Below are 11,181 nucleotides of genomic sequence, written 5' to 3' on the forward strand. Positions count from 1 at the left end.
CCCTCTATGAGATGGATTGATTCGGTGACTGGGGTAATCGGGATGGTTGTGTCAGAGGCAGTGCAGTTGGTGCAGGATAGAGCAGGGTTTAGGGCTGTTATGTATAGGGTCGCTATGAGTCGCAAATGACTAGACGGCACATAACAACAACAACATATATGTATGTATGTGTGTGTGTGTGTGTGTGTGTTCAATCTTAATCGCTGAGTGGGGACATTTGGGAGTCCTAGAAATATGACTCCTCCTCCAGAGTGGAAAGAGATCCATTGAGCTGCTATTCATTAGCACTGAGTAGAACTTGTTTGCTTAACTCACTACTAAATAACAAGTCCCTGATTTGTGCATTCTCAGGGAGCACAGTATCCTAGAAGTAGTTACTATATTCTAGCTGGTTCGGTAGCAATGACGGCTGGTCAGGAAAATTGCTTTCTCATTGTGTCATGTTGTTGTTGTTGTTGTTGTTGTTGTTAAGTGTCGCCGGGTCGTAGGCTCATAGCGGCCCTATGAAGGAGAGTCCTCGACGCTTGGGTGCCTTTCATCCTCTCTCCAGGGTCATAGGGTTTCGGGAGGTAAGCTATTATGGAAGTGGATGCCACTCCTCCTCCCAAGCTTTGTGTCATGTAGTGATGTAATGAGTTCATAGGATATATTTTGTTAAAACTGTATATATCTTTATTTGTGTCACTTATTTTATTCAGCATATTTATATGTGAATCACTTCTTATTTTGTGTATCTCAAAATATATTCATTTTAAGCTACAGTATTCATTTGTTTTGATGTATGCATATATCATTTTGTTTACTAATATCTTGGTGTTCTGTAACTTTTTGTTAGCTTTGTCAAGGATTTTTTTAACTAGGATCCATAGTCAACAATCTCTTTTCCCCAGTTATGCTTTTATATTTTTTCATTTTATATTGATTCAGATATAAAACTTGCACCTATTGTGTTTCATTCATGTACTTTGTGTTTCATATATTCTTTCATTCACATTAGGTTACATATGACTACTCTCATACACTGTGTCTTACAAACTTAATCATAATTGTTCTATGCCTACTATTAGACTATCTTTTCAGGTCCCCAGTGGATCTTTCCTGATTCCTGCATCCCCCTCTCCCTCCATCTACCAAGTCTGTGACCTTGTGATTTCCTCTCACTCCCACCTTTAGCCTGCTACTCCTTCCCCTTTCCTCTTTGAACATTTATGCACATCTTACTAATTATCATTGTATTTTTACAATAATAGTCTTATGCATTATTTGTCCTCATGAGATTGAGCATAATGGTCTCCAGCCTCTCCATATAATATTTTTACAAATTGTTGCTACTGAGTATTGCATAGTATTCCATTATGTGACTAAAGTTGTATAGTTTCTATTTTATTATTTCTGATCATTATAATGAGAGACTGATACTCAGATTGAAGATGTGCATATATTTAAAAACCTTTGAATTTCGAGCTTTTTTCCAACTATCTGAGAATATAATATAATAGCTCATTTGGGCCCATTGCTAATTCTAGGCTAGCAATCTATTTTTGTAAATTAAAAAAAAATCAGCCTTGGAAAGCCTATAAAGCAATTCTGTACTGTCACGAGTTTGCTGTGAGTTATAACTGATAACAACAAAAGAATGTGTGTGTGTCTGTGTGTCTGTCTGTGTGCTGTGTGTGTGTGTGTGTGTGTGCGCACGCACGCATAAATAATAATGGACACAGAGGAAAAAGTGATTGAGAATTTCACTTCCAAGTGCAATAAGAGAAAGGGAAAAATAGGTTAATATAGGTTCTGAATGAAAAATAGAAAATGTTGTTAACAGACCTTGTGAACCCAATCACAGAAATTTTATAGACAGATGTTGTTGTTGTTGTTGTTGTTGTTGTTGTTGTTATGTGCCGTTGAGTCGCCTGCGACTCATAGCGACCCTATGTACAACAGATAATATGTATATGTATAGACAGATAATATAAAAATATACATCTTATCTTTTCCTGTACAAATTGTTGAAGAGCTGAGTCTCGTTTCAAAGAAGGTGCTGAGTGATGCTGGAGAAATTCTTAGTGTCACTGATTTGGAATCAAATGTGACCATGGGAAAATTTGAGACATAGAGAAAACACAATGAGAAGAAAGGTAAAAAAGGGAAGTCAAAATCTACTAAGACTGAAAATTCAGTGCAAGAGAAAGAAGACACTATTTCTCCCAAAGTTCAAAAGACAAAAAAGAAAACAGAGCCTTCTGGAATTGAAATAAATTCTCCCAAATCTAAAAAGGCTAAAAAAAAAATAAAAGAGGAGTGATCTCAACATGCCAGTATGTCTCCTAAAATCAAAAGTGAGAAAAATAAAAGTATCATTTGAATAGCAAGTTACTTCTTTTTAAAGTTTTTTAACACTTAAAAAAAACCAACAAAAATGTGGAAAATTCAGAAAAACAAATGGATGCTTTTAAAGCTAAGAAAATAATGAATGAAAAGGCAATGAATGGAGAGATTAGAGGGAGGAGAACCCAACCCAAACTGAAGAATAAACTCACTCATTCTGAACCTGCCCCTATCATCTATGAATCCACATGTGAAGACAGTAACAGCAAACTGTAACAGGAAATACCAGTTGAACAAGAAGAAGGAGCTTACTCGATTTTCCTGTCTCTGAAGTGACTCTTGAACTTCTCAAAATCTGAGGAGTGAACTTTCTGTTTCCTATACAAGTAAGGATGGTTCATCAGGTCTATGGTGGGAAAGACTTAATTGTAGAGGCACAGACTGGAATTTGGAAGACATTCTCCTTTGCCATCCCCTTGACTGAGAGACTACAGGGAGATATGCAGGAGAGAAAGTGAGGCTGCTCTTGCTTCTTCAAGAGACTCTGCAAATCAAGTAAGCTAAGACTTCAGTTATAACATGAAAAAACCCTTCCCAGTGTCTTCTTATAGTGGAACACCATACGTCTGTCAATTGGATCATGTGAGACACATCCCACAAAATGGACACATCCCACAAAAGCAAAGGGCAATCACACTGAAAGGTTTTAAAAATGGTGATCTTGGCATTTTGGTTGCAACCAATGTGGCTGCGCGTGGATTAGATATCACTGAAGTTGATCTGGTTGAACAAAGCTCTCCACCAAAGGATGTGAAGTCCTACATCCATTGTTCTGTGTGAACAGATAGAGCTGGATGGACAGGAGTTTATATCTGCTTTATCAGTTCAAGGAAAAATATTAATTGGCACACATAAAGAAAAAAAGGAAGAGTTACATTTAAATGAATAAGTTTATCTTCTGCAACAAAAAGAATAAAAGCTTCCAACAAAGGTGCCATCAAGTAGTTGGATTCTGTGCGTCCTAAGCCATAAGTCACTTGAAACCACCAGCTGAGAAACTCATCTATGAGACGGATCTGTGGAAGCCCTGGAAGATGCACAAACCCACACTTCAGGAACCACAATGGTCGGCCAGTGCTGCTTGGTCAGTGTGGAGGTAGGCATTGTGGCCATGAACTTAGAGTGCTTAATGCCAATTTTAAACATTAGCTACACTTAGAAAGAGCTGAAAGAGCAGCTGGGCAAATATGCTCAGCATATTGGAATCATTCCAAAGTGGAGGAGATGATTTACCACAAAGGAATTGGGTGCTTGCTTAATGTCCATACTGCAGTACTAACAGAAATACAGGAAAAAAGGACATGACTCTAGGTGCTAGCAGCTCTCTATGGCCACCGAGTGACCAAAGCTGGAAGGACTTGGAGAATATTTCAAGGCTGCAGGGAGCCAAGAGAAGGCAGTCGAGAATTCCAGGGCCTGTAGGACAGAAGAAGAGGCTTCAGAGGATAACAGGACTGAAGAAAAGGAGGAGGTTTCAGGGGTCAGCGACCTAAGGGGGGAAACAGAAACAACCACTTCCAAAACAGAGGCGCAAAGCAAAGTTTTGGCAAAGCATTCAGTACGCAGAGAAGGGATTGGCGGTATGGAACTGAACAGTGATTTCCAGGCAGTTAAATGCACATGTGCTTCCCTAGTCCTCATGTATCATCATTTGTAACTTGTTACAAGTTTGTATCATGTTGTATTTTCAAAAAGCTGTATGGATTCTGTTATTGTAATGAATTGTCTGTATATTATACGACAAAGTCAATGATGTATATGTCTAGGAGTATAAAAAGACACACAAAACCCCCATGCAAATATGAGTGAGTTCATGAATTTGAACATTTTGATAGCTGGTTGATGGTCAAAGTTTGCTGTGTCTTAGGACTTAAGCAGAAGTGAAATGATTTTCTTTTGGGTGATGAAGAATATTCCATACTTGTCACCACCTCAAGGATACAAACTATCCTTACTTCTCAAAGACTGACACACAAACCAAAACCAGCATGACTTCAAGGAGTTTTCAGTAACAAAATACCTCAGCAGGTCAGTAAGAGAAATCCTGTCAGTCAAACATCATAACTTTACCATCTATCAAGGCTGACAACTCAACTCTTATCTTGTTTTACAACTAGGAATAAAAATAAATAAGAAAGTCTTATTGGAAAAGATCCCACCATACATGTAAATTTTCCTTCTGAGAAATTTGTATATTTGAAGACCTCTCTGGTAGCCTCATGGTAAGGAACTTCACTGTCAACACAAAGATTTGCTGTTTGAATCCACCAGTCACTTCACAGGAGAAAGAAAAGCAATCTTCTCTCAAATAATTTACACTCTCTGAAACCCTGCTGGAGAGGTCCCTATTGGTCAATTCGAACTTGATGATACAAAACAACAATAACAGCAACAACTAACTGGACTAATACACATTACCATTGTCCCTTTTTTCCAACTCCTCAACCCCAAAGTAAAACAGCCTGCAGTCTACATATAATTGTCCCCTCTTCTGCCAACACAGCTGCATCCTCAGAGTTTTTGTCACACACAGGGTGTGGTTTTCACACTGTGTCTACTGTACAGAAATAGGTGGCCGTGTCATCAGGGCTCAGATTTCTCAGCTCCATGTAGCCGGTGCTTGTGGATGTGTCTCTGGTCATGGTGACTCTGCCCTGGAACTTTTGTGCATAGCTTGTTCCACCATCACTAGGATAAACATATCCTATCCACTCTAACCTTTTTCCAGGAGTTTTCTGGACCCAATGCAAAGCATAGTATGTGAAGGTGTATCCAGAAGTCTTGCAAGAGATTTTCACTGATGCCCCAGGCTTGGACATCTCAGGTCCAGACTGCACCAATTGTACCTGGGAGTGGACACCTATTGATAACACAAAAGGGTTCAATGAAATTCCTTCTGGATATTCACAATCTTGTCCTCCTCCCAGGGACTAGGGACCCTCTGACCTGCAGCTGCTGTGACAAATAAGATGATTCTCCAGCTCCAGTCCATGATGAGAGAGCTGTGATATCAAGGCTTGTGTGTGTGTGTGTGTGTGTGGTGGGGTGAGTGGGCCAATCGTGGGGTGATGTTCTTGGGGCACTGACATATCTGTATTTAACCTTGTAGACCTTCAGTTATTTGTATATTCATAAAAGAATATGTCAACATTTAAGTTGAGAGGAGTATGATTACATTAAATGTATTTAAATGACACCACACAATAATGCCAAGTATGCAAGCCACACCTGAATGATGACATCAGTTCTATTTGAGGTCGTGTGTTGCTGAAAAAGTTCCTCAATTACTGAGAGATCCTTTCTCATTAAGGAACACAGAAAATGGTTGGGGAAAGAGAAAACAGAATCATTGTGTTCTTCCTCCTATAGTTATTTCTGTCTAGATGTAAGGCGTAGGCAATGGTTAGAGTGGAAAAATTCTGATTGATTATTGGATAGAATAACATACAAGTGGATCTGTTAGAATGAATTATTACTGTTGTTAGGTGTTGTTGAGTCGAGTCCAGTCTAGAGTGAGTAGTATGGACAACAGATCTGAGCCCTGTCCTATCCTGTGTCATTCTCACACTTTCTGACACATTAGAGTCCAAAGTGACAGTAATCATGTCAATCCACCTGACCAAGGGTCTTCCTTTCCTTCACCAGCCCTCTACTTTTCCAAGCATTGTATTCCTCTCTAAAGAACAGCCTTTCTTAGCAACACACCCAAAGTATGTAAGACAAAGCCTTATCATTTTTGCCTCTGAAAAGCCCTCCAGCTGTATCGTCTCCAAGACATATTTGCTTGTTCTTTTGGCCATCCATACATGTTCAGCACTCTTATCCAACCTCATAGCCCAAATGTTTCAATTTTTCTCCTGTCATCTTTATTCATTGTCCAGCTCTCAGATGTACAGTATGTAATCAGAAAAATCATGTCCTGAATCAGATGCACCTCTGTCCTCAAATTGGCATCCTTACTTCTCAATAATTTGGAGAGGTTCTTAATTTTAGACATTCCCAGTGCAATACATCGCCTGATTTCCTGACTGCTGGTACAAAGGAAACGAAAAGACAAATTGCCTTGAAAAAATAGACCCCTATGATAACAAACAATTCCACTCTGGAGATGAAAAAAACCAGGCTGCTCCTAGGAGGCAAGGATTTTGAAGCTTCATCTGACATACTTTGGACACGTTGCAAGGAGGGACTAGTTTTTAGAGAGAGACATCATGCTTGGAATGTTGCAGGGACAGGGCAAGAGAGGAAGATCCTGGATGAGATGAATTGGCTCAGTGACTGGGATAATGGGTTAGGGTGTGTCAGAGACAGTTTAATTGGCTCCAAATAGAGCAGGGTTGAGAGTTGTTGCACATAGGATCACTATGATTCAGAGCAGACTAGAAGGCACATAGAGACAACAACAAAACCAAGGGTATTGATTATAGATTCAAATAAAATGAAATTTTTGACAGTTTCAAACTTTTCTCCACCAACCATGATGTTGTCTATCAGTCTAGTGGCAAGAATCTTTGTTTTCTTGACATTGAGAGACAATCCATAGTAAAAGCTGTGTTCTTTGATCTTCTGCAACAAGGGCTTGAATTCCTCCTCACTTTCTGCAAGGAAGGTTGTGTCATCTGCTTAATGCAAGTTATTAATGAGTCTCCCTCTGATTTTCTGGAATAATTTGCTTAGCATATGAATTGAATAGGTATGGAGAAAGACTACAACCCTGACACACACCCTTCTGAATTTTAAACCATGCTCTGTTCCCTTGCTCATAAATACCTCCAATTAAGGTATAGGTTTCTCATGAACACAATTAAGTGATCTGAGATTTCCATTCCTTTCAGTGTTAGCCATAAGTGGAAGTAGGACATTTTTGTTTTGTTTTATTTTTTAAATTTATTTTCTATTTATTTGCTTACACGTTTTGTATGCACCGTCCATCACAGTATTTTTATTCCCACTGTGTTTCATGCAATCATTTGTGTTCATTATGTTTCATAAAATTAATCACCATTGAACCATAACTACCATTGCTCTGCCTTTTCAGGTCCTCACCAGATCATTTCTATTTCCTTTACATTGTAAAAGTAGAAAGATAACCAGCAAAACATGTATGAGAATCCAAGGAGAGAAGGAGTGGGAGTAGAGGGGTGAGGATGGGAGATGTGAAATCACAGAAGTTATTTGTTTTGTTTTTTTTTGACAGGTGTTTGGGTTTTCACAGTTAGACAAAAAAATATGAATTTGCTGAACAATCACAGTTTTTAATCCCTCACTTTACTAAAATTCACATTTCCCAGAAAAAACAACAACATAACTTTGTCTCTGAGCAGCAAAAACGTCTATTGGTTAGACTGTATAATATTTTTTATAACAAAAAAGAAGGAAATTATTTAAGTTGCAATGACCTTCTTCAATGGACAGATATAGAATGCCCAGTATTTATCTATACTCCAGCTCCAATAGGCCTTATAATTCTTTCTTTTTTAATTCAAGGAAATACTTCCTATATACTTTAGATAATAGACCAAAGCTTTCAGGGTCTCACTGGGTATCTTGATAAGCAAAAGGAAATCATGCATGTTCTGATGTGTTTTTCTCTTTGTTTGTATAGAGAGGTCATGTTGGGTGTATATGGGCTGTACCTGCAGAACAAATTTTTGTCTTAAGAGTTAGCACATAAAAGAGAAGATTATTTTGAACCCCAGGAAGAAAGCCTGACCTTACAGGAAACACCCTTCAACCCTTCTCTTTCTTTTGTGGCCGCCATGTGCTCTGTCGGCCCTGAGCTCCCCCTGCTGGCGGCTCACTACTCAACAAGAGAGTCCTGTTCTGAGCTCCAGCTCTGGTTGTGCACCTCTGGTGAGACTCAGCTATAGTCCTCTTCTTGTTCCATGACAGTAGCACAAGGCTCTGTAATCCTAACTTCTAAGAGGAATCAGTCTTGTAGTTATGTCTTTATGTAGGTGTTTCCTAATAGCTGACTGTAAAATTTGGTGTGCCAATATTGAGAATATGACCAGGATTCTTAAAAGAGCTAGAAAATAAATTAACATAAATAAATGAGATAGACTCAATTCCTTTTGTCAAATATTTAATTATCAAAGACCATTCAGGTGTGTAAAGGATCTGAAAGTACAGGGTATTACTACATAGGGCAGAGGTCACTCAGTGAGGTAAATCATGGCAGAAAAGCCAGCTTTGCATGCAGAATCCACATTCACACATTGATCATTCAAGAGAAAATTCCAGAGTGCAAACAACCCAAATGCCCAACAACAAAAGAATGGATAGAAAAACTATGATGCGTTCACAATGGAGTATTATGCAACAGTGAAATATAACAAACTCTTAAGGCATTACACAGCATGAGAGAGTCTGGAGGACATATGCTCAGTGAAATACTCCAGTCACAAAAGGTCAAATATTGTATAACATTATTGTAATAAAAGAGGACAGATGAGGGTAGGATGGGTAGAGAATGGGGAAAGAGTAGATAGATAATTAACACTGTAGTAGAATAGATTATGGGAAGAAATATTCTAAAGGAAAATATGATTAAAGGGTAAATGTATGACAACATTCAGTAAAAACAGTTGCATTGCTAGATGGGTCTGTTCGGGAGAAGAAAGCATGCATCAAAAGGGAGAATAAAAAAAGAAAAATGAATGCATAAAAGCATATTTAGACATCCAGGTATAAACATGAGAGAGAGAGAGAGAGAGAGAGAGAGAGAGAGAGATTGATTCCGTGTGAATGGTTAAACAATAGATGTCAATACATGAATTTCATATTTCTCTGAAAAGAGCTCCATAGACACATCACTTTGCAGTTACATATATGGGTCTATCACATTCACCATTCTAGCCTCTAAGAAGCAACCTGGTTGCTTTAAGACAGACTTCTTTCTTGTTCTGGAAGTTAGTGGAAAATTCAGTATTCTTCTCTAATACCACAATGCAATGGAATCACTATTTCTTCTGTTATTCATATTCATTTTCCAACTTTCAAATGTATAGGAAGTACCTGAAAAAACCATGTCTTGGATCAGGTGCACTTTAGTCTTTACACTGACATCCTTGCTATTTAGAAGTTGGAGAGATCCTTGACAGCAAAATTTCCCAAAGGAACACATAATTTTGATTTCTCCACTACTGTTACCACAAATTTTGATTATGGATCCAAGTCAACCAAAATTCTTGACAACTTCTTTTCTCCACATCTCATGATGCTGCCTACTTTTCTAGTGCTGAGGGCCTTTGTTTTCTTGATGTTCAGATGTAATCCATAATGTAGTTTGTAGTCTTTGATTTTCTACAGATAGTGTTTCATGTCTCCTTTATTCAAGCAAAGTTCACTTCTCTATATAACACAGGATGTTGATGGGACTTCCTTCAGTAGTGATGCACCTTCTTTATATTGTCCAGCTTCTCATATTATAAGTTAAATATGAACAGTTTGTAGTTTGGAAGAAGGTTACAACTTTTCCTGACTTTAAACCATGCTGTGTTACCGTATTAGTTTCTTACAACTGCTTCTCAGTTTATATTTAGAATTTGCAAGAACACAAATAAATGTCTTAGGATTCCTAATTTAATCAATCGTATACTTAGTTTGTTATTATCCACAGAGTATAAATAAAGTCAGACTAAAAAGGAGTTGTGCCCAACTACTTCTGGCAAGACCAGGTCTTCAAAATATTAGAATAATGAGAGAACAAATTTCTACAGGGCTTCTGATATTTGCATCTGATGCAAGATGTTGAAAGTGTTGTTCCCGGTCCAGATCAGAAATAAATAGTATGACAACCCTATAAACAGGATTGAAGTCACCTTCACTAACTATTGATGAAACAAGTACTGAGGAATCACATGGCAATTTGGGGATTCTTTTCCTCTCAGACTCAGAGCAAATTGTAGAGTAAATTTTAAAAAAAAATTATGAAATGCTTTCTCTATGAGTCAAGTAGATTACCTTGATGAAATATTGCCTGTTCTTCCCTAGAAGATAACATACCTGTGTTCTATCCTTTGTGGGGAAAAACATTGACTAGAAGTATAAAGTGAATTTTACCATAGGTCATAAAATATAGCAAAACCAGTTTTAATTATATTTTAAAATAATTTTTAAATTGTATCATAATATACTATTTAAACATATTAATGATATTTCAAAGATGAGACTAACGTAAATGTTAAATAATATAATAATGTTAAAATATCCAATTTTTCAACGAATCATAGTTCAAAGACATCAATTCTTCTGGAATCGTTAATTGATCTGGTTTCAAATCAACAGCAAGTGACTGAAAAGATCATTGCTTAAGTCAGCACATTAGTCCTCAAATGGACATCACTACTCCTCAACAATTTGGAGAAGAGAAACTCATGGTGGAGTTACCAGTGCATTATGTCTCCTGCCCTTCAGACTGCTGGTATAGAGAGTATTGACTGGGGATCCAAGAAAGATGACATCATTGATCATTTGCACCATCTATCATGGAATATGGCATCAGGATTGGAGGAAGAGTCATCAACAACGTGCATTATGTAGATGGCACAACCTTGCTTGTGAAAATTGATTAGTACCTGAAGTACTTGCTTCAATATGGATTGAAGCTCAACATCAAGAAAAAAAAAAGATTCTCACCATTGGGCCAATTGGCAGCATCATGATAAATGGTGAGGAGATTGAGACTGTTAAGAACTTTAGTTTGCTTGGCTCCACAATCCACACTTTTTTTTCTATAATTATATTTTATTAATTTTCATAAACATTTACAGAGATTTTGGGTTTCCATTCATT

The 11,181-nt window shown here is 37.7% G+C and overlaps 2 pseudogenes and 1 gene segment (V, D, J or C); 2 read left to right on the plus strand and 1 right to left on the minus strand.

Moving 5' to 3' along the window:
* Positions 1-2,406: 2,406 nt before the first annotated feature.
* On the plus strand, positions 2,407-3,165 carry LOC102869671 (annotated as a pseudogene).
* Positions 3,166-4,928: 1,763 nt separating this feature from the next.
* On the minus strand, positions 4,929-5,377 carry LOC102870070. The segment is given in 2 exon segments: positions 4,929-5,245; positions 5,332-5,377. Coding segments are annotated over 2 exon segments (363 nt in total).
* A 2,767-nt stretch (positions 5,378-8,144) lies between these two features.
* LOC102870477 overlaps positions 8,145-11,181 on the plus strand; it is a 12,329-nt pseudogene continuing 9,292 nt past the window's right edge.

This window comes from Elephantulus edwardii, unplaced genomic scaffold (genome assembly GCF_000299155.1).
Source record: "Elephantulus edwardii isolate Elephantulus edwardi_28Jun2011 unplaced genomic scaffold, EleEdw1.0 scaffold00019, whole genome shotgun sequence".
Lineage (NCBI taxonomy): Eukaryota > Metazoa > Chordata > Mammalia > Macroscelidea > Macroscelididae > Elephantulus > Elephantulus edwardii.